General features: G+C 37.7%; 1 protein-coding gene across 1 annotated transcript in view; it reads right to left on the bottom strand.

Moving 5' to 3' along the window:
- DNAH11 (dynein axonemal heavy chain 11) overlaps positions 1 to 25501 on the bottom strand; it is a 396587-nt gene that overhangs the window by 207492 nt on the left and 163594 nt on the right. The window contains exons 31-35 of the mRNA XM_074379604.1: positions 11527 to 11658; positions 9588 to 9748; positions 6141 to 6297; positions 5867 to 6012; positions 2248 to 2364 (exon numbers count right to left, since the gene is read on the bottom strand). Of these exons, the coding sequence (XP_074235705.1) occupies positions 2248 to 2364; positions 5867 to 6012; positions 6141 to 6297; positions 9588 to 9748; positions 11527 to 11658 (713 nt within the window). The remainder of the gene's footprint in view (positions 1 to 2247; positions 2365 to 5866; positions 6013 to 6140; positions 6298 to 9587; positions 9749 to 11526; positions 11659 to 25501) is intronic.

The following is a 25501-nucleotide window of genomic DNA, read 5'->3' as shown; positions in this document are numbered from 1 at the left end:
CAACTTAGTTCATGAAGTCAGCATTACTCTGACGCCAAAGCCAGACAAAAATTTTACAAGAAAAGACAGCATAGAACAATATCCCTCACGGCATACATTTTAAAAAATTCCTTAACAAAAGAGTGTCATATTGAATCCAGCAGTACCTATTAATAAAATACCTACTGATCTAGTGAAGCTTATCCCTGGAATGCAACACTGAAGGACTGCTTAGCATTTGAAAATCAATCAATATAGTTCAGCATATTAACAGAATAAAGAAGAAAACCCATATGAAAACTATAAAACCACAAAGCTTATAAAAGAAAACGTGGTTAAAAAGTTTTGCAAGCTGAGGCTAAGCAAATTTTCTTGGATAGGATATTAACAACAAAAACAAATTGTTCAACTGTATTTTATCACATTTAAAACTTCTATCTTTGATGAACACAAGAAAATGAAAAGGCAAGCCACAAACTGAGAGAAAAAATATTTGCAATGTATATATTTAACAAACTGATGCAGAGCACAGCATTTCACAAAAGATGGTATAGCAATAGAAAGTATGTGAAAGAGGCTCAACATCATTAGCCATCATGGAAATGCAAACTAAACCTATGATGACATACTACTACCTATTAAATTGGCTAAAATTTAAAAAGGCTGACAATATCAAGTTTTGACAAGAATGTGAGCACCCAGAATTCTCCTACATTGATGGTGAGGGCGTAAACTTGTAAAATCACTTTGGAATCCGGACTGGCAGATTCTTATAAGTAAAACATACATTCGCCATGTAGACCAGCAATTCCAGCCATAAATATCTGCCCCAAAGAAATAAAAATAGATGTTTATATAAAGATTGTACATGAATGTTCATAGCTGCTTTATTCATAATAGCCCCAAACTGGAAACAGCCCAGGTGTCCATCAAGTAGTGAACGGATCAGTACATTGCAGTAGGTGTATATAGCAGAACACTAATCAGTGAGAAAGAGGAACAAACTACTGATATGCTCAACAACTTAGATAAATCTCAAAACCACAATCTTCAAAGAAGCCAGACACAAATAAATACATAGTGTTCGATTTCATCTACATGAACTCTAGGAATGACAAATTTAATCTATAATCGCAGAAAGAACATCATTGGTATGGGAGGCTCACTTCAAAGAGGCAGAAGAGAACTTCTGGGGTTATGAAAATATTCTGTACCTTGATTGTGGTTGTGTTTTCACCACTATTCACTTGATTATATTAACTTACACCTGAATGTTTTTACTATTACCTAAGTATGGTGACAGACCTCAAAATTCTATCTCTAAACCCGATGGCTCATTCTTTAAAAAAACATAAACCACAGTTTAACTCTGTAAAATTGTAATACACAGTTTTCTGGAAAACTGAACCAAAAAAGTGGCATCTGAATGAAGCTGACTTAAATTATAAGTGAATCATAACCGATATTAGATGTGGCAACACACGTTCTTTTATAGATTCCTGCTAAGCGCATACATTTGCAGAGTACTTTTGAAAAGCAGTCATCAATAGGGATTTTAATCATTCTCTTAAGTAATTCTACATTTAAAAATCTATTCTGAAATAAGAATAAAAAGAATAACCTGAAATAAGAATAATTTTTAATGTGAATAGCCTGCTACTTCATTAAAATAAAAAACAAAAATGAAAACACAAACCCTACATAACAGAAAACAGGGAATGGTTAAGAAAATTACAAATGAGGCATGAAAGGGACTATTTTAGAGCTACGTAAAGTGGCATTTTTCAAGATTCTTAAATAATATAAAATTTGTATGTCAAAATATTAAATGAAGAGAACTAAAGAAAAATCATGCCTACTGTAGTATCTTAATCCCACAAAATGTAAATTATAAAAGAGTCTAGAAAACATTTAACAATCATATCTGAATGGTGATGTAATTTTTTCTTCATTCTTTTCTGTATTTTCCAAACAGTTCTTAATTTATGAAAATTGTTTATGATAAAAAATATGCATTACAAAATAGCTAACAGTAAATAGTCAAATATACCATGTAACTTCTAAATACTGATTTTGAGTCATGCTTTCATAATTCAAAAGGGTGAATTTATCATAGTGAAAGTTTTGTGTATAAAAGGAGCCCAAAGAAATCGTAAAGGATTTTCCTTAGGAAATTTCAAGCAAAAGCAAATTACTTCAACAGTGCAAACCAACAACATTAGGTGGCATGAGTGTACCAGATGCTAAGCCACAAAGCATAACACTTGCCTGAAAAGAGCTTTGAGATTTTCCGGTAATTCGGTTCGACCAGCATAACCCGGGTTCATGGTAATAAATATTCCAACTGATGGCTTCAGTGCGATAGCTTCCCCAAGAAATACAAATCTACCATAAAAAGAATGTTGATGAAATTAAATGTGTTCATTGAATATGAATGCACATTGACAAATGCAAACCACTGCAAAATGCAAATTATTATTAGGAAGCTGTTTATTCTGTGTAATTTTCTTTAAAATTCATAAGCATACATATTTTGAGTATATTTTGAAGCATATTTATTAAAAACACCCTCCAGAGCAATTATAAAAATAGAAAATATTCTCTTCCATTTTAGCATATCCTTAGCGTCCTAGACTATAAAAATAAGGACTTGACCATTTTAACATTTAACGGAATGTGATGGCATTTTTACCTACAACATGGGCTGCAGATCCTTGAATGGGATGTTGCATAGAAAGAGAATGCCCATACTAAGAGGAGAAAGAAATGCCCTGTTCAGTCTTATATTCTGTCTATTTCTTCAACTTCGCTCTTTCTCTTTCCCTCCATACCTTCCACTGACTCAACAAAAATCTATTAAGTATCACTGAGATGTAGAATAGCTCTGGAGCCAGACTCTGAGTATTCAGACACCAGCCATACCACTTTAGGCAAGTTAATTGCCCTCCCTATGTCCCAATTCCCTCATCTAGTAAAAAATAATAATATTACCCACCTTACCGGATTATGCAAGGATTTACAAAGGGATTACAAATATCAATAGGTAAAAGTACAATGCCTAGAACATGGTGAATACTCAAGAGATGTTAGCTATGACTATTACTATTACTGTCACTTGAAGGCATTGGAAAAACAGTGAAAGATTTTCAGAAAGATTTGCAAGGATGCAAAGGGGTTGTTGCTGGCCAGGGAAATGAATGGTAATGTGCTATGGGAGCCATATTGAGAGACCGGTAGAAGGAAACTTTCAAATGAGGGTAAATCAGACAAAATACAAGGCTGATCTCTTGCTGAGAGGGGAGAGCTGAAGCAGTTAAGGAGCTGGGTTGGCATGATGGAAGAGAGAAGACACAGAGAGAGAAACCACAGGGTTTAGGACTAACAGTGTCTTATATACTGGGTAATTAAGAGCAGGTGGATTGTGTATAGTCAAGGTAAAAATGGAGAAAACTTCATTTCCTAGAATGTCAAGCTAGGGAAGGCAGACAGGCTGACAGGGCTGCTCACACACACAGAGGTGGCTCTTGCCACAAGATAACTGCCTACTTTCCAATTGTATACAGCAGGGACAGCCACAGTCAAAGGTGTGGACCTCCAGCGGGTAGAGTTGGCAAGGCACTAGAAGGCTGTGTAACTGAGGCATGGTCCCATCTCCTAAATCTTCATGTGCAAAGAGAATTTAATAAGCTCATGAAAACAAGAAGGAGCAGAGCTGTCTGCATCTGGGCTAAAAAAAAGACGGAGAGAGAAGACCCACAGACATTCAGACAACAGGAGACTACCAAGGAGCATTCTTGGCAATTTTCAGAAATCAGTACGTGAATCAGTTACATAAATCTCCATAAGAAAGGATGGCCTCAAATGACATATGGGTTACAGCAAATAAAAAGATTTTGACTAAAAGCTACATAAAATATGGCTGTGGATCTAAGAAGAAAGAACTGAGCTACTCTATCATGGCCTTAGAGACGGAGCACGTTAGGAAACAGACATCTGAACATATAAAACTGGGATCCAAGGCCCATGTAGCAGAAGGACTGAATGAGAGGTTTTCTAGAAGGTAGAAATATCCAGATGTATCTAATAATAGCCTGGAAACTTCTACAACAGGGTTACTGTCCAAGAGGCTAGATAATCCTTGGCAGATTGAATATGTTCCTATGGACAAGATAGCTAGCTGAGCAAAATATTCTAAAACCTGGGGAGCACAGGTAGGCCAGAGAAGACTGCCCTGTTGATAAAAAATGTTACAAAGAGGACCAGAATTGTGCTGCATATTATATTTACTTCTCAAATTAAGCCATCAAACCTAAGTGCCAGTTGTGTTTTGCTTTTTGAAGTGTGGCATCGTGTTGAGAAGTGTTCAGATTTCAAATATAACTTCAAAGATCTTGGCCCAAGTTATGGGAAGAACATAAAGGTATAGCCTGTTGGGATGAGACAACTTGCAAAGGAAGACTTGGTGGAGGACTAAGAAAAGTTGGTGGATATATTACGTATGAGAAGCCCGGGAGACCTCCAGTAGAGTCTTGCGATGCCCCAGGCAGGTGTTTAGGTCAGTCTAGAGATAAGGCGAAAGGAGGCCTGTGCATCTGGCAGTCAGCAGCATAGAGAGAGTTTGTAAAAGCCCTGGGACTAGTTGTAGTCAACAAGGGGAGAAAATATAGAGAGAATTAGTCCAAAGACCAAGGCTTGTGGTGTCTAACATGAGTTGGCCAGGAAATAACAATAAAACATAATAGCAAACACTGGTATGGTGCTTACTATGTGGTAGGCATTTGTCCAGGTACTTGGCATTTAATCATCACAGTAATCTATAAGGCAGGTACTCTTCTTTCCCCCATTTTACAGATGGGAAGAGACCAGCAATGAAGCAGCCGTGAGGGGACAGAGATGCAGGAGAGGTGGTGTCCGGCAACCCCCATGAACAAAGTGTATCACGCAGATAATGACCAACTGCATCAGACGCTGCCAGAGGTCAAGAAAGATGAGGACTGAAAACTGATCAATGGAATGAGCATCTTTGAAGTCTTCTGGGATTTTTTTTTTTTTTTTTTGAGACAGAGTTTCGCTCTTGTTACCCAGGCTGGAGTGCAATGGCGCGATCTCGGCTCACCGCAACCTCCGCCTCCTGGGTTCAGGCAATTCTCCTGCCTCAGCCTCCTGAGTAGCTGGGATTACAGGTACGTGCCACCATGCCCAGCTAATTTTTAGTATTTTTAGTAGAGATGGGGTTTCACCATGTTGACCAGGATGATCTTGATCTCTTGACCTCGTGATCCACCTGACTTGGCCTCCCAAAGTGTTGGGATTACAGGCTTGAGCCACCACGCCCGGCCTGAAGTCTTTTGGGTTTTTTGGAGAAAGGGTCTTGCTCTGTCTCCCAGGCTGGAGCATGGTGGCACGAACACAGCTCACTACAGCCTTGACCTCCTGGCCTCAAGCAATCCTCATGCCTCCGCCTCCCAAACAACTGGGACTAAACATGCTGCCATGCCAGGCTAATATTTTAAATTTATTTATTTTGTAGGCACTGGGTCTTGCTATGTTGCCCAGGCTGATATTGAACTTCTGTGCTCAAACAATCCTCCCACCTCAAACTCTCAGTATGCTGGGATTATAAGCATGAGCCACTGTGTCTGGCCGATCCCAGAAGCTGTTTTTTAAGTGGTTAAAGTAACGTAATATACATGTGTTGTATTCATCACTTAGAAACCACTAATAAAAATGGGAGACTACTCAATTCCCCCAAATCAACTAGACTCTCCCCTTTAGATAAAGAGAAGAGACAGGGAGAGGTAGCAACAGACAGTGAAGGGGAGGTTAGCTGCATTATTCCATGTTTTTCTTTCTATTTATAACAAGAGAAAACCCACATGCCACTCACCTCTTTTTCCTGTTTCTGATGGCATCATGAATAATTTTCACTTGTACTGCTACCACTGACAGAACTTCTACAGAGATTCGGTTGAACTCATCAAAGCAGCCCCAAGCTCCTGTCTGCACCAATCCCTTATAGATATTTCCTATGGACTGAATAATAAAGTGAGGCGCTCGGAATTTAACAGAAGGGGTTTTTAAGCTATTATAATGAATAATTCCCAACCAGGAATAATGCTAGAGAGTACACAGTTTTACACATGACTTTATGACTAACTTACTTTGTAGTCCATTTGCTCTGAACAGTTGAATACATAAACCATCAAGCCAAGGGCACGACCTAAGTCCTTAGTGGTCTCTGTTTTTCCAGTACCAGCTGGGCCAGCAGGAGCCCCACTCATGGCTAGATGAAGTGATTGAGTTAAAGTAATGTAACACCTTTAAGCGACAGAAAACAAAAATATCACAGTCTACTATGAGATTTCTATACAACATCAGAGGCGATACATTTTTTTAAAGTTTAAAAAGCTCTAGAATGTGATAGTAGCACAAAATAAAATACTGATATACTTCTGATTTGTTCATGCCAATAATGAATCAGAATATTTTGTATCACATTTATTTTTAGGCTAGCTATGTAAAAATACTAGAAAAGAATGTATTTCTTTGTTTATTGATCTCATTTCCTCATTATTGAATTGTGTATTTGAATATAACACTTGATTTGTGATGCTATTCGATTTCAGGTATTTCCAGGTAAAGATACTATTAATACAGCAGACAACATTTCAAACTATTGTTTATAAAGGAAAAGTAGTTTAATGCAGTTAAACTGCTTTAAAAGTAGTTTAAAGCAGTTTAATGTAGCAAATGTTTAATTCATTCATCATTCAAGACTGATGAATGAATGAAGCATTTGCTGCGTTAAACTGCTACTTAATATATATATATATATAATTTATATACATAGTATACAAATAATATATACCTATTTCAATATACAAAGCAAATATAAAAAGATAATTTATTATATTTAAATGTATTTTAGAAACTTCTTTTGAATGTGTGGCTACACGCACTTAGATTACCATAACATTATTTTACATGAAAGACTGAGAAGTTCTTAGAAAATCATGAAACAAGAATACATAATGAAAGAAGACAAGACCAGCAAGGACCTCAAATGGCTGTTTTCTTTATTTAGGGTGTCCTCAGGTTCATAAATTGTGTTTGTCTTAGTCAGACAGCAGGTCTAGTGAAATGATACACACATGAAGGTCAGGAGACCAGAGACTAATGTCTCCTTTGCCAATCATCAGATGCTTATCTTAAATAAGTCTTTTGACATCAACGTACCTCAGTTTTCTCCTCCCTTAAATGAGGTTAATTGCAGGATTATAATCAGAAGGCCAAAGGTAAATGCCTTAAAAAATTGAAAATACTATGCAAATACAAGCAATTAATTATGAAAACAGAAAGTATTTCTGTATTTTATATCCATTGCATGTTTAAGCTTATCTTACAATGAAAGAGTGAAAAGGCTCCCAGACTAGGAATCAGAGCATTTCTTGTAGTAGCGATTTTCACCTTGTAATTTTCTCTGGTGGTTCCAAGTTTTGGGTAGGCATATGGCCTCCAGCGTTTACAGACTGCATTTCCTGCCTGCTTTCCAGTCAGGAGTTGCCAAGTGACCAAACCAACGGTATATGTGCAGAAATGATGAGTGCCATTCCTGGGACACTTCCTCGCAGATACTTGACCTAGACTCTCTTTTCATCCTTTCTACTGGCTAAAACACATGTGGAAACCATGTTTGGCATGTGGGCCACCTGCCAGCCTATACTGCTGACCCTATACTCTCCTCTGGACTGTGAGACACCCACTTCTGTGTTATTTAAGCCATTGTGTTTTGGAATTTCTAACAGCAGCTTTACCTTTACCCTCCTAACCAACACACCTGAGTTCCAGCACAAGTTGATCAAGTAGGAGCTAGTTGGTTTAAGTCTTTGAACCTGTTTACAAATGTTAGCAGAAGACACTATCTCGCTTGCCTACCTCACAAAGGGATGGTCAGCATCAAATGAATATAATGTTAGAATTTGAAAGGCATCATTTTGTTAACGGAAACAATTAGTAAATAATTCGAAGAACAAAATGGAAATGGAAACATTTTATCCAACACAATTCACACTGTAAAAATGAACATTCATCTTCCTTTTAGCTCCCAAAAAACCCACAGTGACTCTTCTAATTTAGAAGTTAATAAACTATTCCGCCTCACATAATGATAAACTTTAAAATGGCTCTTCCCTTTTTCTCCTATACCCTGGGCCTTCCTTTCTTCTCTATCAACAATGGCATGCATACAGTAGGCTCCTCACATCTGCAGTTTAGACTATTCTCAAGTGACTTCTTCAAGCGACAAATTGTAATCCCTCTCATTGAAAGCAATGCATAAATTAACGAAGACAGTGAATGCTGACGTTTGGTGAGAGACAAGTTAGAACTGAATCAGACATAATTATAAAAATGATACAATACACAAGTGTTGCAATTATGAGCAGATTAATATGTATAAGAACAATCACAAATGTAGCGTGACAATCCTACCAGCCTCTCAGGACTACCATAGCAAACCAGTTTTATAGACTTACATTTGAAACCATCTACATTTTGGTGAAAGGGGGCATACTGCTATGACTTTGAGGTGTGATTTCTGTTTCATGAACGTCAAAGATTAAATGTGCTGTCTCCCATTAAACAGGTCAGCAGAGATTGGAATACTAACAAAGAAATTCATGTCAATGTGGCGTAGTCTTACCTCCACAATATTCTGATTATTTATATACTTACTTGGAGTCAAGTGGAAATGAACTATTGTCAACAGTAACCCTTGCCCTGTTGAAATGCTTAAACCACCCTGGCTTTCCCTTCTGTCCCTGGCACTCGCCAAGTGTATTCCCACCTTGTAAACTTTGTCCTCACTGTTGCCTGTAACCTTCTGCCCCAGGATCTGTGCCTGTTTCTTCACTGTTTTGGTCCCACCTCAAGCTCTCTATAATCTGTAATAGACACTCCCTTTGAGACAATTTTAAATATTGAACTTTTTAATTTTTTCATAGCATATATTACAGCCTAAATAATAGTGTTCATTCATTTATTTCTTGTTTCTCTGTATCCCTACTAGAAAGTAATCTCTGTGACAGCAGGTACCTGTCTGTTTAACACTGCAATAGTACTTAGCAGAGGACTTTGGAAGTACTTGTTGAATCATTTAATGAATGCTATGTTCTACCCCTTCCTTTCCTTTCACTGTATACAATTCCTCAAATATTAATTTGAACACAGGCAATTCCTAGTTATTTTTACACTTTGAATTTAAGAATCCTGGGAGGGTGGAAGGAGGTGGTGATAGATCCTGATACCAGAATGTCAGCTGTAGATAACTGTGCAGAATAAAAAATGCCTCCTTAAGCCCTGTTGATCCACTCATGATTGCATCAGTTGTGCTTCAGTAATTCTGTTTCTCTAATTCGCTTTATCTTTTCCTAATTAAAGTCAACATTCCCTATCTTACCTTATTAGTTAATTTACATACCACTTTCACGTAGTTCATTGTTTATCGTTTCTCCTCATTTATTCCTTTTCATTCTCACCCATCTCTGCTCATGCTAGGGGACTTTTTTGGATTGGTTTTTCCCACCTGGATGGAAACTTAGAATTGTTACCTGTCAGTGAGAGGAGTGATCACTAGTCGAGGACTGTTTCCTAAGTATTCATAAAAGTACTGGAACTGGGCATCACAAATATTAACAAAGCAGTGCTTCTGGGTATCCTCCCACTGGTGACGAAGCTGAGACAGCCATGTAAAAGCTTGGGGACTGACAACCTAAAAGCATTGCATAATCATCGTATACAGGACATTGGTAGTCTTGGAGCAAAAATTTGTTAATCTAATTAAATCTACTGGTTGACATTTTATTCATAAAATTCTCACAAATAGGAAACCTCTTACTATTGCAAATTGTAACTGCACATACATGGTTAAATAGTCAGAAATATGCATGTAATAAGTTCTCATTTTAAATTGGCTTTTATTTAAAACAATATGAATTTCTTCAAGCAATGCCTTTTTCTCCTCTTTTATGAATCATCCCAGGGGATTAGATAAATTTTGTAACTTTATACTCATATCACTGAAGTCAGATGGAAAAACACACCATCTGTATTAAAATGACATATAATCCATAATTTCTACACCTCAGAGGCATAAATAAACTACACTTTCAACCAAGTTCATTCTAAAACCAATCTGCTTTTAGTGCAGAGATCTTCTGTTTCATTTTTAATCACATCAAATAACATTATTTTTCATTGCTATTCTTTCCCATCTACTAAATCCTAACCATTCATCTTCCTGTTAAAAATCCCTGTCTTTCTGAAGGTATATGTGACCCTCAGATTTCTTGAGAATCCGTGGAACTTACCAAAATTACTGTATACTAACTTGTCTGACGGCTACATAGGTTTTGGCATTGCATATTCATGTATATTAGATGGCTGAGAATTAGACAAAGTATCTCTTTTAGTACAAAATAAAGGACGTATTTTAAATCAGAATTTATTCTACTTCACATCATCAAACTGATAAAACATGTAGAAAGAGAAAAGGCCCAATTAAAGGAATAGTTATCAACAGTTCATTATCAAAATGAGAACACATGGTAAGTGATGTTTTGCAAGGAAAAGTTCTAAACCAGCAATTAAAGAATATTGCTCACTAGTGGTCCTGAAGCTGGATCAAGGAATATTAATGTATGTTTGTGGCTTACATGAAGAAGCATTTCTTGCACTTTATAAAAAGAACTAAAATTCACTTTGTTTTTAATAAACTGAGAGAAAAAAAGAAAAACCACAGAAACATTTCACAATACATCCAGGCATTCGAACTGCGAAACGAACTGCCTTGTTTCAGTACTACCAAGCAAGTACAGTCCAGTAGACAAGCATGCTCCTGACTTCTGTAAATCGGAATCTATTTTGGAAAGAAGGATGAGAAAATTCTCCTTTCACATTAAACACTGCCAACACTTAAAGACACACGGACTTTTTAAAGATATATAAAACAAAAGTTAATATACTATAAGGTTTAGAAAATAACTTCTTCCAAGGAAAGAAATTAGCTGTTCAAGGAATAGACAAAGGATTACCAAAGGGACAACCTAGAATTATGACCGACATCTCTCTCTTCAAGGAGAAATGTATCAAAGGCACACAGACATGATTTAAATTACATACACAAAATCTTACTGCTATTGGCTGTGTAAGTCACAGAGGTGAGGCTCACAGGCCAATGACCCAAGATGGTCATGCACAGAGAGATGAACACAGTGATTTCTCACGGTTCTTTCATTACAGTAAAAAATTTTTTGATGGTCTGATGTTCCTAACTTGACAAACCCTTTGGGATATCACTTGGAATAACTCTCATCAGGATAACATACGGGCTAATCAAAATCAAATGCACCCAAGATAACCACAACTTTTGAGGACTAATTAAAACACACAAACTTTCAAAAAACAGTGACTTTCTTGCAACTACTCTGGCAATAAACACCGCTTTAAGGCAACAATAATGAACACATAAAATTTCTACAAATGACTTGCCTTCTGAGAAATAAGTTTGGCCACCACGTCTCTGGCATGGACATCTATGGTACAAATTGTCATGATCTTCTGTCTGTCTCCTGATGGAAGTTCTCCCAGTAAAAGTGTAATTAGTGTATTCAGCTGAGAAATCTAGAAGGAATTGTTTTTTAAAAAGGAGGGAAGGGTTACAAATACAGAATTTAAGAGCCCCAAATTCTTCATATTTGTAGAGTCATTTAATTTACAAAACAAGTCTTTCTTTCTTTGAGGCAGAGTCGCACTCTGTGACCCAGGCTAGAGTGCGCTGGCATAATTTTGGCTCACTGTAACCACTGCCTCCCAGGTCGAAGCAATTCTCCTGTCTCAGCCTCCCGAGTAGCTGAGATTACAGGCACCCGCCACCACAACCAACTAATTCTTTTATTTTTAGTAGGGACAGGATTTCACCATTTTGGCCAGGCTGGTCTTGAACTCCTGACCTCAAGTGATCTGCTCACCTTGGCCTCCCAAAGTGCTGGGATAATAGGCATGAGCCACCGCACCTGGCCACAAAACAATTTCAAATGTGTTCTCAATGAACCCTGGTGTAGAAATGACAATATTATTACCCCCTCACACAGATGAGGGACAAGAGAAGCTGTGAGTAATGACAAAGCGGGGGCAGACACAATGTTTCCTGGCTGCTCTGAACTGATCCTCTATCCTAATGATAACCTGGTCCACAATATTCCTGGAATAGAAATGACTACAACTCTTAAAAGGCCAAATTAGACTAACTTCCAAAAACTATAGAAAGAGCTAAACGACAAATTATATTTTTCTTTAGAAAAGTACTTGCCTAACAATTTGGTTTTGTTTTTGTTTTTTTTTTAAATACACGATAGTGATGATTACTGAAAAAGTATTTAAAATGTAGAGCTGAATAATATCCTCCTTTATTCTGATTCACATCCCTACTGCTTAGGTCCGTCAAATTTGTAAGACAAATATTTTCAAACTGCTGGTCTTTTTACATAGAATGGAAAGGAATAAAATAAAATGATGTGACTGACGATTCATTGAAGTGAATGGAATAGAAAAAACGGCACTACAGGTAGTACATGTATATAATGTTTCAAGCTGTTTTATTTCCATTTTGACTACATACATAAACGTGAACTTGGAGCTGATAGAAATTATTTCTTAAAGTAAATTGTGGTCAGAGAGGTTTGAAAGATGCTGTATTAGGTTGTAGTTTCGTTACTATGGTTATTTACACAAAAAGATTTCTGCCTTACTCAAGCCTTATTTACAAAAACAGTATTCCTGCCTTATTCTAGGTATTGTACTATGAAACAATACCATCCTTTTTTCTCTTCAGCTCTGCAAAGGACAGTCAATGACAAACTGCTAGCACCTGAGAAAGCTGGCAGTAAGTGTATAAGCCAGATCACCAGACACTCAAACCTTTGTAGCCTACTGTCACATACAGGTTACCTACTGTGCTATTATCTCGCACCAGAAAATGCAAAATCCTGCAAACTTCCCTGAGATTGCCATACAGCTGGAGGCTGGAAAAAGTCATACAGCTGGAACAAGAAGGGAGAAGAAACGCAGGAAGAGATAACCATAACACGTGCAATTTACATGAAACGAGAAGACAGAAGGTTCCAGGCACTGACTAAGCATGTTGCTGATTTCATCGCACTTAATCTTAAAACAATCTGTTATCTGAACTTGCAGGTAGGAAAACTGAGTCACAGCCTTATTAACCACTTCGCCAATCCAGGGAGGGGAAACTCAAATCTCAACAGTCTGACTTCAGAGTTTTCACATAAACCCCCTCCAGCGTCCACAAGACCTACGCACCCCTTCAGGTCTGAAAAACTATAGCTGTGCAAGAAGCATTCAGGACAGACTTCAAGTCAAACACAAAGGAAAAAAAGAAATAAATATTAATATACATCCCCTAGACATTCAGGATACACAACAGCTTTATAAGCATTTGCTCTATTTCCCCTACACCCTGGCATTATTAAGGTATGACTGAAAAATAAAAATTGTACACATTTAAGGTGATACTTTGATATATGTATACACTGTGAATCTATTACCCCAACCAAGCTATTTGACATATCCATCAGCTCACCTATTTGTTTTTAAGTGAGAATACTTGATATTTACTCTCTTAGCAAATTTCAAATATATACTACATTATTAACTATAGTTGCCATGTGTTACATTAGGTCTTTAGTACTTACTCATGCTGTAACTGAAAGTTTGTACCCTTTCACCAGCAGTATCTTCCCTTCTCCCCACTCCCTATCCTTTGGTAACCACCATCCTACTGTTATTATGTGTTAGACTTTCTTAAAAAAATCCACTTATACGTGAGCTCTTGCAGTATTTGTATTTCTGTTTAGCTTATTTCACATAGAATAATGCCCTTCAGATTCATCCAGGGTGTCACTAATGGTAGGGTTCCTTTTTTGTAAAGGCTAAATCATATTCCTCTCTATGTGTGTGCAAGAGTGTTTGTGTGTGTGTCTACACATTTTCTTTATCCATCTATCAATGAATACTTGGGTTTATTTCACATCTTGGCTGTTGCGAATAAAGCTGCAATACACATAGGAGGGCACACATCTTGTCAAGATAGTGATTTTATTTCCTTTCCCTATATACCCAGAAATGAGATTGTTGGATCATATGGTAGTTCTATTTTTAATATTTTGAGCACCATTTATACTGTTTTCCATAATGGCCATACTACTTTCTACTAACCAACAAGGAGGTAAAAGATCTGTAAACTGAAAACTAAAAAACTTCAATGAAAAAAATTAAAGACACAAATAAATGGAATGATCCCATGCCCTTGGATTAGAAGAATTTATATTTGTTAAAAATCTCTGCACTGCCCACAGTTCTCTGTAGACTCAATGCAAGTACATCAAGAGTTTCAATGGCATTTTTTTAATGTGGAAAAAATGATCTTAAAGTTTGTATGGAATCACAAAGGACCTTCAATAGCCAAAGCAATCTTAAGCAAGAAAAACAAAGCTGGAGGCATCACATCTCCTGATTTCAAATTATATTACAAAGCCATAGTAATCAAAATAGTGTGGTACTGGCATACAAAAAGACACACAGACCAATGGAACAGTATAGACAGTTCAAAAATAAAATTTTCAATTTATTTTCAGCATAGGCACCAAAAACAAAATGTGAAGAAAGGATAGACTCTTAAATAAATGGTGTTAACTGAAAACTGGGTATGACATGCAAAAGAACAAAACTGGACCCTTACACTATACACAAAAATCAACTTAAAGACTTAAAAAAAAAAAACTATACCAAAAAAAAAAACCTAAAGAATTGCACTTGTAATTCCAGCTAAGTCTTTAATCAAAGACTTAAAGATAAGACATGAAACTGTAAAACTCCTAAAAAAAAAAAAAAAAAGTGGGAAAAGCTTCATGACTTTGGTCTTGACAATAATGTTTTGGACTTGACACCATAAGTACAGACGACAAAAGCAAAAACAAACAAGTGAACTATGTCAAACTAAAAAGTTTCCATACAACAAATGAAAAAATCAACAAAATGAAAAGGAAGCCTATGAAATGGAAGAAAATATTTACAAACAATATATTTGATAAGGAGTTAATATCTAAAATATATAAGGAACTCATACAACTCAATGGCAACAAAATAACCTGATTAGCAATGGGCAAAGGAACAGGAAAGACATTTTCCCAAAGAAAACAAATGGCCCACTAGTATATGAAAAGATGCTCAACATCACTAATCATTAGACAAATCAAAACCACAATGAGCTATCACCTCACACACATTAAAGTGGCTATAATGAAGAAGTCGAAAGATAACAAGTGCTGGCAATGACGTGCCTTAACCTACTACAAGAATGACATCAAACAGCACTGATCACTGGCCAGGAATGATGGCTCATGCCTGCAATCCCAGCACTTTGGGAGGCCGAGGTGGGTGGATCACTCAAGACCAGGAGTTCAAGAGCAGCCTGGCCAACAGGGTGAAACCCCATCTCTACTAAAAATATAAAACATATTAGCCAGGTGTAGTGATGTGCACTTGTAATTCCAGCTACGCAGGAGGCTGAGGCAGGAGAATCACTTGAATCCAGGAGGTATAGGTTGCAGTAAGCTGAGATCGCACCAATGCATTCCAGCCTGGGTGACAACTGAGATTCTGTCTCACTGATCACAGATCACCGTGATAGATACAATAATAAAAAAAAATTTAAATATTGCAAGAATTACGAAAATGAGACACAAAGTGAGCACATGTTGTTTGAATAATGTGAATGCTCAGCATAGGGTTGCCACCAATCTTTAATTTGTAAAAAAATAAATAAAGGCAGTATCTGCAAAGCACAATAAAGCAAATCACAGTAAAATGAGATATACCTGTACTTTTAATATACTGCATCTTTAAAAAAGTAGTTAAATGTTTAAAAAGCAGATGTGATTATTGTTTTATGTCTCATATGTTCACCATCCCCTAGATTTTATGTTCCACAAAGGCAAGGACAGTGACCATCTTATTCAGTGCCTTATCCCAGAGCTACTGTCAGAGTGTCGGTGCTTAATGTGTATCTGCTGAATACATGAAGTAATGTACAGTAACAACCCATGTCCACTCAAGTTTCTAAAGAAAATTAATATACACATCAGTGAGTAAAGAGGTGTTTAGGCCTTGGACATTTGCTCATCTGGGTCAAGATTCAGGCTTTGCAGTATCCAATCTTAAACCATTACCAGTATTTGGTTTAAAAAAAAAAAGCTGATTTTAACAAAAGTAGTAGTATCATATGCCTTATAAGAACATTTATAATTTTAAGTGCATTCACATGCATAGTCTTGTCTGAGCCTCCCAACAACCTGTGATTTCTGCATTACTCATTTTTCACAGAAGTGCAGTCAAATGGAAGATAATTAAAAACACAGCTTGTCAACATAATCTACACAGCATCGTATGTTGGGAATCTTATATTGTGCATCAAGATGAAACATTCTCTGATGATACTCATTTTTTAAGTAATAAAATTCTGTACCCGTAATTACGTAATGTCTGTATTATTTGGGCAGCGGCAACAGGAAGCAATCATTATGGTCAATAATGTAGTTTATGGTCTGTGATGTGTAAAACATTCCTTGGCAGCTTTAAGAAAATATATCCTATCGTGTAATCACTACATATTCTTGCCACTAATCACAGTAGTGTGACATGGTTTTCTACTGGATCAAGCATGCACGCCTGCCTCAAGTCCAGCTACATCCCTTTGAAACTCAAGTGGCTGTTTTCCTGGTACATGTTGACTTCATTGGAGTGCAGGTACAGCATGTACCCTGAGCTAGAAATAAGCGCATATTAGAGTAAAACCCAAACTTTTGTTCCCAGAACACAAAGTCTTTCATAGGCTCACGCCACTCCTTTCCTGTCTGACTTCACTGCCCATGCTGGCCTTCTCTTTGTTCTCTCTCACAGCTGCTTTGAGGCCTCAGCAACCATTTCATCTGCCTGGAGTCATCTTCCCTCTAATCTTTGTATGATTAGCTTCCTGTCATTATTCAAAGTTTTGGTTCTAATTTACCTCCTCAAATTGGCCTTCTCTGGCCATTCTAATTACTGTTACCCCTATTTATTGTTTTCATTTTATTCTCTTTATGGAATGTATGGATATGTATGAATATCCTATCAATCATTTATTTGTTTGTCTACTCTATCCTAAACTCTAAAGGAGCAAGGCCCTGTCTTATTTTGTGCTGTGTTCCCATACTTAGCAGTGGCCACCATCAAACATGTGTGCAACTCAACGCTCACTGTATGAACTGATGAAGGAAGAAATGAACAAATAAATGATGTGAGCAATACACACCAGAACAACAGTTTTTTGTTCTCTCATGCACTCATTTGTACAAGATGACAAATGTGATTCTTGTTTTCAGACTTTACAGGACAACAAGGAATGCAGATAAATAATGATAACTGTCTTGCTAGGGCAAGTAAAAAGTACGCTGATATCACACAGAAATAAGGAATTGCCTGACCTAAGGTTTAGAAAGGCACTTTAGAGGAATTTATACTAAGACCTAAAGAATGACCAGGATTTAGGCTGAAAAGAATTTAGGGGTTGGCCAACAGGGAGTCAGTGTTTTAGCCACAGGAAGCAGCCTGTGGAAAGGCCCTGAGTGGAGCGGGTGGCTCTGGGGAAGAACTGAAAGAGGTCACCAATGGCAGGACGAGACAGAGAGGTGGGACACGTGTGTAAGGATGCTGCAGAGGAAACCAAGTGTCCAAGATGAGTTAGGACAATGAGCTGGTGCTGAAGGGTCTAGGAGGCGGGGTAATGGGATTTGTGTTATTACATGATTTCTCTGGCTATACTGTAAATAATGAATTGGAGGGAAGTAAGACTGACAGAAAAAAAGACCTGAAAGGAGAAAGCTACAGTCATTTAGATGAGAGAAGAGAGTGGCTTGCTCTAAGATATTATCAAAGCAGCTAGAGAAGGCAGTGAGAATGCGGAGCTTCAGAACAGCTGAAGAGTTTTGATGGCTGATTGGATATTGAGCATAGGAAGAGTCAGGTGGGCTTCTAGTGCGGGCAACTACTGAAGACATTTTTTTTTTTTTCCCCTGCAGCTGGGCCCATTAGGAAGCAAGTTTGAGAAAAGAGAATGTACATTAGGTCTTTAGGCTGGGTACGCCTTTGAGACTTCAGTGAAAAATGCCCATCTGCTTCTGGCTGTGCTTCAGGAGAGATATGTAGGCTGGAGCAAAGGAAACTGAGCAGCCGTAAAAGTGGATGAAACCAGTCAGGGATGTGTTGGGGTGTGGGGAGGGGAGGGGAGGGGAAGAAAGGAAAGGAAAAAGAAGAGAGACCGTGAGAGGCTGAAGCAGGTGGATCACTTGAGGCTAGGAGTTCCAGGCCAGCCCGGTCAAATGGTGAAACCTGTATCTACTAAAAATACAAAAGCATTAGCCAGGCATGTTGGAGCACACCTGTAACCCGTTACTTGGGAGGCTGAGGCATGAGAATCATTTGAAGCTGAGAGGTGGAGGTTGCAGTGTAGCAAGATCCCACCACTGTACTCCAGCCTGGATGACAGAGTGACACCCTGTCTTTAAAAACAAAAAACAAAAAACAAACAAACAAACAAAAAGCAGAATAGAGCCATAAGGAACAGGAATATTTAAGGGGCAGAAGGAAGAAGACTGGCCAGGTAAAGTAAAGTGCAGCCCGAGTTTTCTAAGTAGAAAACTATAATTCAGGAAACCATGAACATAAAGGAAGAAAGTATAAGAAGGAGGAGGAAGTATTTTCTAACTTATAGAAAATAGAAACAGACTCCTTCAAGTGGGAGAAATTGGTTGTGATGATGAGAAAACAAAGAGCAAGTATAGACATCAGGTCAGCAAGCTTGATTGTAATAAAGGTTACAGAGATAAGGCAGGAAATAAAAGGAGATAAGGCATGAATGGACAATTTTTGGTTATTATTTTGAGTAATGAGGGAATTGGGCATGTTTAATTACTGATGGGAATGAGCAAGAGTGAGAAACTGAAGAAACAGGAAAAAAAGGAAGTTAGGGCAGCCTTGAGAGGGGTCAGAGCAGAAGGGAACCAGAGCAGAGGTTGAGAAACAGCTTTGGGAGGTGGAGGCTCCCCTTCCCTCCGAGCTGGAGGACGGTGCGGGGGGAGGGACATCAGTCTGATGGCCACTGCTCTAGTGATGATGCTGGCAGATAATAAAAGCACCGACTGAGAGGCAGTGTATGTGTACATGTGTACTGTGTACGCGTTTTCTAATTTAATCATCACAACAACCCTATGAAGTAGGTGCGATTAGTATTCCAGTTTTACATATGAGAATATGAGATCATCTGCCCGAGATCACCGGCCCGAGATCCCGGCCGGTCAGCCGCTCAGCACTTCTGGGTCAACAGACACTGGGATGGAGAAGGCTGCTCAAGTCATTTCGGCCGCAGCCAGCTGGCACCCTGGTGAACTGGGGGAAGAGGGGAAGGCACAAAGCCAGGTTTTCTACAGCCACACTCTCAGTCTGACCTGCAGCCGGCGTGCCACGGAGCCCACGGACAGCGGCTGCTGGACTGTGAACCTCACCTTCCCTCTGCTCAGCGGCGCAAAGGGAAGAAGCCACCACATCAGCCCAGGAGCCCTGAGCAGCACGGGGCAGTAGGGCCGCTCGCTACCCAAATGCAATCCAGCTTCGGAGTCAATTGAGGGCCTCGTCAATAAACCGCTCCAGAAGCCATCAGCTGCCCTGAAGAAAGAGTTCACTGAAGAACACGTTGCTTTAAAGAAAGAAAATTAGTTTCCTATTTAAGTCTATTAGAAAAAAAGCAAACCACATCCTGAGAGTCTGTTAATGTAGAGAGAGCCTAGGCTTTGAGGGTGCTGTAAACACGGCATCAGAGAACTTTCTCATCCAAACTTCCTGTATGTATTTTGTGCTTTTTTGGTTTAACTTTTAGAAAACCTTGTTCATATGTTAAATTTTCTGAAATTTCAATTAAAGTATTTTAATTGGTGTTTCACTTTTTACCCAAAAAAAAAAAAAAAAAGTTCTAAATGGTGGAATCAGAGGCTAGTACACAATTCTAAGATCTTATTGTATGCTTTACAAATACAAACCCTTCTTATGTGGATAACAGGGAATTAGACCAGGCAAGAGCTGACCTCCAATGATTGTGGTGAGTGAAGAGAGATAACTGAGTATACCCCACTTATGAATTCTCTTCTTTATATAAACATAGAGATGCTTCCTAACAAAAAGACAAGACCTTATATTTTCTATATCACGCACCGTAAAAAAAGACAAAGAAAAAGACACAATCTTGACCACCACTGGGGTTTATAGGACACACATATCTAAGGGACTATAGTGTTCCCAAAGAGGGCCAGCTAGCTTGGCAGGATAATGGTGGGTTCACCATGTAGGACAATGTCAGACCTAGAAAACAACAGACTCAAGGTCAGAGAGAAGTGATGGTTCCTGATACACAGTGATGGCTGGTCCCCCATTTTGTCCTGACCTGGCCACAATGGCAGCATAAGAGAAAGAGGCCATATTGTGGATTTAAAGAGTGTGTCCCTCAATACTATAGGTTTAAATAAGGCAACAATGAAAAAAAAATCTTCCTTGCAGCGGAAGCATTGCAGTTTTACCAGCATCAGCCATGGCCTATCTCCCAATCGGGGGACATCCAAGCCATGGTGGTAAAGAAGCTGGAAGAAGTTACTCTGCAGAAAAGCTGAGATCTGGAGGTCAGATTTGGTGGCTCACACTTGTAACCCCAGTGTTTTGGGAGGCTGAAGAGGGAGGACTGCTTGAGGCCAGGAGTTTGAGACCAGCCTAGGCAACACAGCAAGTCCCCATCTCTACAAAACATTTAAAAATTAGCCAGACGTTATGTCATGCCTCTGTAGTCCTAGCTACTCAGGAGGCTGAGGCAGGAGGACTGTTTGAGCCCGGAAGTTTGAGGCAGTAGTGAGCCATGATCATGTCACTGCACTCCAACCTGGACAAAAGAGCAAGACCCAGCCTCTTAAAAAAAAAAAAAAAAAAAAAAGAAAAGAAAAGAAAAGAAGTCTAGAGCTAGAAGTCCTCAACTTAGCAGATCAAAGTGAACATTACAATATAACTGCTATAGTACCTTGGGGATCAGCTACAGGACCCTTGATCTCTTTCTAACAGGACATAATACTGAAGTTGTTCTTGTTTCAAAACAAGAGCAATGGGGACCTCCAATCTTGAAACCCACAAGTTTCACCTTCAGCAATATCAGAAACAGTGAATTTTCACTTCCACCAGCCACAGCAAAGGAAATGACAAAAGAGACCAAGTCCCATACTCTTAAAACTATCAGAGCATGGGTTGTTGAATCTCAATTTCTTGTCCTCCTTTCCAGTGCTCACTTCCTACTTCCCACTTCTTTAATCCTACTGCTAAGACCTCCAGTGCAGTATTGAGCAATGAATGTCAGAGACAGTGAGCATAATTACCTCATTCCTGACACTAATGGAAATGATTCTGTTTCACCATTAAGCATGATTTTCTCTGCAGGTTTCTGGTAGATATTTTTCAAGTTATAGAAGTTCCTTTAAATGCTTATATTAGAAAAGAAGGCATAAAGTAATAAGTGCTTACCTTAAGAAACTTGAAAAACAGGAAAAAATTAAGCTCAAAGTAATTAGAAGAAAGGAAATAATCAAAATAAGGGCAGAAATGAGTGAAATATAAAACAAACAATAGAGAAAACCAACAATGTCAAAGGTTGGTTCTTTGAAAACAGAAATAAAATTGACAAACATCTAGAAAACTCAATTAAGAAAAAAGAGAGAAAAAAAATAAACTACCAATGCCAAAAGTGGGACAGTCGGGCAGATCTTCCAGATGTTCTGAGGATAACATGGAAATAGCTTGACCGACTTACATCAATAAATTGAAACTTAGACCAAGAGTGGCCCTTTTTCTGTAAAGGGCCAGAGAATAAATATTTTTGGCTTTGTAGGCCATGCAGTCTCTGTCATAGCCACTCCACTCTGCCATCATGATGTTAAAATAGCCACAGACAATCGACACTGGGACAGATTTGGCCGAGGTCTGTAATTTGCCACATGCTGAATTACAAAGAATGGACAAATATCTTGAAAAATATAAAATTCCAAAACTGACACAAAAGCAGCAGCCCAAAACACTATACAGCTGCATATGGATAAAAGAAATCCATTTATAATAAAAAATGTTCTACAAAGAAAACTTCAGGCCTGATGCATCACAAGTGATGTCTATCATAAACTCTTTCACAAAATAGATATAAATGGGTCACTTTCCAACTCTTTCTAAGGAGCATACCCTGATTTCAAAACCTGGCAAAGATATCCTAGGAAAAGAAAATTACAGACAAATGTCCCCTTTGACTGTTACATTGTCCCTAGGAGTATAAGAGAGAACTGATTGGCTGTTTCTTAAATGGTTAAACATACATTTTCTTTGTGATCCAGCAATTTCACTTTTAGGTTTTTACCCAGGAGAAACGCAAATATATGTTCACAAAAAGACTTTATCTAATAATATTTAAAGCAGCCTTAGAAATAATAGCAGCAAACTGGAAACCCAAATGTCAAGTAACAGAATGGATAGCTTGTGATACATGTATTCAATGTAATATTAGTAAGCAACAAAAATAAACAACAGCAAATACATGAACAACAGGGATGAATCTCAAAAACATGTTCACTGAAAAAGGTGAAGGGTCTGAAATTTTATCCTACTTGCAGACTAACAGGTCATGGATGCTGGTAGAAGACGTAAGACTCCTGGGTTAGAGATAAAGGACAGTTTATTACTCACAGCAGTAGCACGAGTAATATTAGAACATTAGCATTTGCACTATCTCTGAGTACAAATTTTCAAAGGATATTCAAAGAGGGTTAGCAAATGCAGTGAGCTGTGTTACAAGAGAAACATTCTGGATTGGGAGCACAAATCATTTATAAAAAACAGCATGCCTGACATTTGGCCAAGAAAGAGGTATTATTTTTTATTATACGAAATAATAAGTCAACATGCCCTTTGCTCTGGAGAGAGATACTATCTCTATTTTCAAGAATGTTCACAATAAAAATATCCTTGAAAAATAGAAAAAAAATCCTTGAAAATATAATCTAGAACAAAGAGCAGTCATTACCTCTGTTCACAAGATGTACAGAAATGAAAAACCCTTAAGAACTGTCTGCCAAGGTTAAGTAAAAAAAAAAATCCACACAGTCAAAAAAGATATGCTAACTTAGGACCTTTGCCAAAAGAATTCTCTTTTGTATTTTATCATTGTGTGGTTTTTTAATCAAGTATATTAGAACTTTACAGAAGGAGTAGAAAATCCTTACATTTCTGTTGAGATTCCAGAACAACTGATGTAACACAGTGTTTATCTTTCCCATGATAAAATCATTGAAACAGGGTCCTATTTAGGAAGGAGTGCCCATCTTTGACTACCATAATTACCATTTCAATTATTTCCATGGTTAATGGTCTACTTGAGTTTTCTAAATTATTTTGAATAAATTCTAGAAAAAGTATTCAGAGAGAATCATCCCTTTACATTTTTGACTTATTAGCAAAAAAACAAAAAAATCACATACTTTTACAGTCATTTTCAAATCTATTACTTACAGGCATTAGGTTTTTTCCCTATCCCTTTATTGTACGTTTTTTTATTTCTTCTCCAAACTGCAAAAATTTGTATTATTGGTCTTTTCAAAGAACCAACTCTCGTGTTAATGGATCATATTGAAATAAAACGGCAATATATGGGTGACAAATCCTTCTTTCTCTTACCTCCATATCTCACTGTGGGGATCCTCAGTTACTTTAGGATTTGGTCGTCGTCTTTCTCTGAAGCAGAGGTGGTAAACTATAGGTCATGAACCAAATTCAGCCCACCACCCGTTTTTAGAAACACAGTTTTATTAGAATCCAGCTATACCTATTCACTTACAAATTACCAACAGCTTCTTTTCAATCACAAGATAGACATGTGCATGCAGAAGAGACTATGTGGCTTACAAAGACAAAAATAATTACTACCTGATTCTTCCCCCAAAAAGTAGGCCAACTCCTGCTCTTCAGTCAAAGAATTTCTTACTCATGAGAAAAGCCCTCTATAAGTGGCTCACTTTGCTTGCAAAGCATTTCTCAGGGCTTTGTACTAGGGACAAACACCTTCACTAATAGCCTCTTAGGATATATAGGAAAGAAGAGGCTCCAGTCGTCCCTTTCTTCTAGATTTAATCCTTATCACTAATCATAAACTCCACATCTTTTTATTTAAGATGAGTTCATAATTTATCTGAAAATTTGCTGGGTGAAAATAGGCTTACCATTGCAATAGCTTCCTCTTTTTATAGTTTTGGGCTAATTTTCTCTGTTCTTAGTTAGCTATCAACTCAGTTTCGTATATTCCTGGCATTCCTCAAATCATCTGTTCCTGTATTTCTAGGAACAATATGATTCTTTTCATATACCTTATCTGTCATTCAATGTAATCTTTGATGAGAGGGACGGTAGAGAGTATGTGCTCTACTCATGATCTTGTGAGTTACTGCTAGATTATAAAGCATAGGCTATCAGATCACATTGTTATATAAAGTCAAAAAAATGCTTGTGTCCAATATACACTTGGTAGCTCCAGGCTTGGCAGGCTTCTCTATTCAGGTAATAGGGTTGAAACAAGGTAAGAATGCTACCAATATTGTATCTAAATTTTTTAAAAGAATTTCTTAGTTAGCAACTAAAAGGGAGGCCAAAAATTGGCTGTAAGTGGCAAAATGAGGATCTCTTTCTTACATGAATACTGGCATTTCTGAGTCTTTGTTGGGAAAGGAAGGATGATTAATGAGTAAAGTTTTATATTATTTATCATGAGCTTTTATCAAAAGTCGCTGGGTAATGTCCCTGAACATTACAAATTTAACTTTTTAAGTTTAAAACACTTCTATCTCTCTTTTGATGATTTCCGCACAGCTCAATAATAAAAGAGGAGTGGAGAAACTTCCTTACCATATCCCAAGCCTCCAAAACAAAACACTTTCACCAAGGAACCTTCAAATCCAAGAAATTAATCACACTTGCCACTTTCTCAAAGACTCTGACAAGGCAGTGATACATATTCAAAATGCAGTATTTTTGCCTTTAATCCCAATACTAATATGCGATCACCACAGATCCAGGGAAAAATAGAGTTTAAAATTATGATCTTGATTTATTTATCTCACTAAAATTTGGGAGAACCAAGGAAAGGAATTACTTATAATCATCAATTATACACAACTCTGATATCAGTTTTAAAATTAAGCTATTTTAGATGACTAAAGCCATATAAAAAACTGCTCACAGTATTACCAAGAATAATTTTAATTAAAAGCACACTCCACCAGATGGTTACATT

Source organism: Saimiri boliviensis, chromosome 10, assembly GCF_048565385.1.
Source record: "Saimiri boliviensis isolate mSaiBol1 chromosome 10, mSaiBol1.pri, whole genome shotgun sequence".
NCBI classification, from domain to species: domain Eukaryota; kingdom Metazoa; phylum Chordata; class Mammalia; order Primates; family Cebidae; genus Saimiri; species Saimiri boliviensis.
Note: the sequence above shows the minus strand (reverse complement) of the source record. Positions and strands in the feature narration are given on the sequence as shown.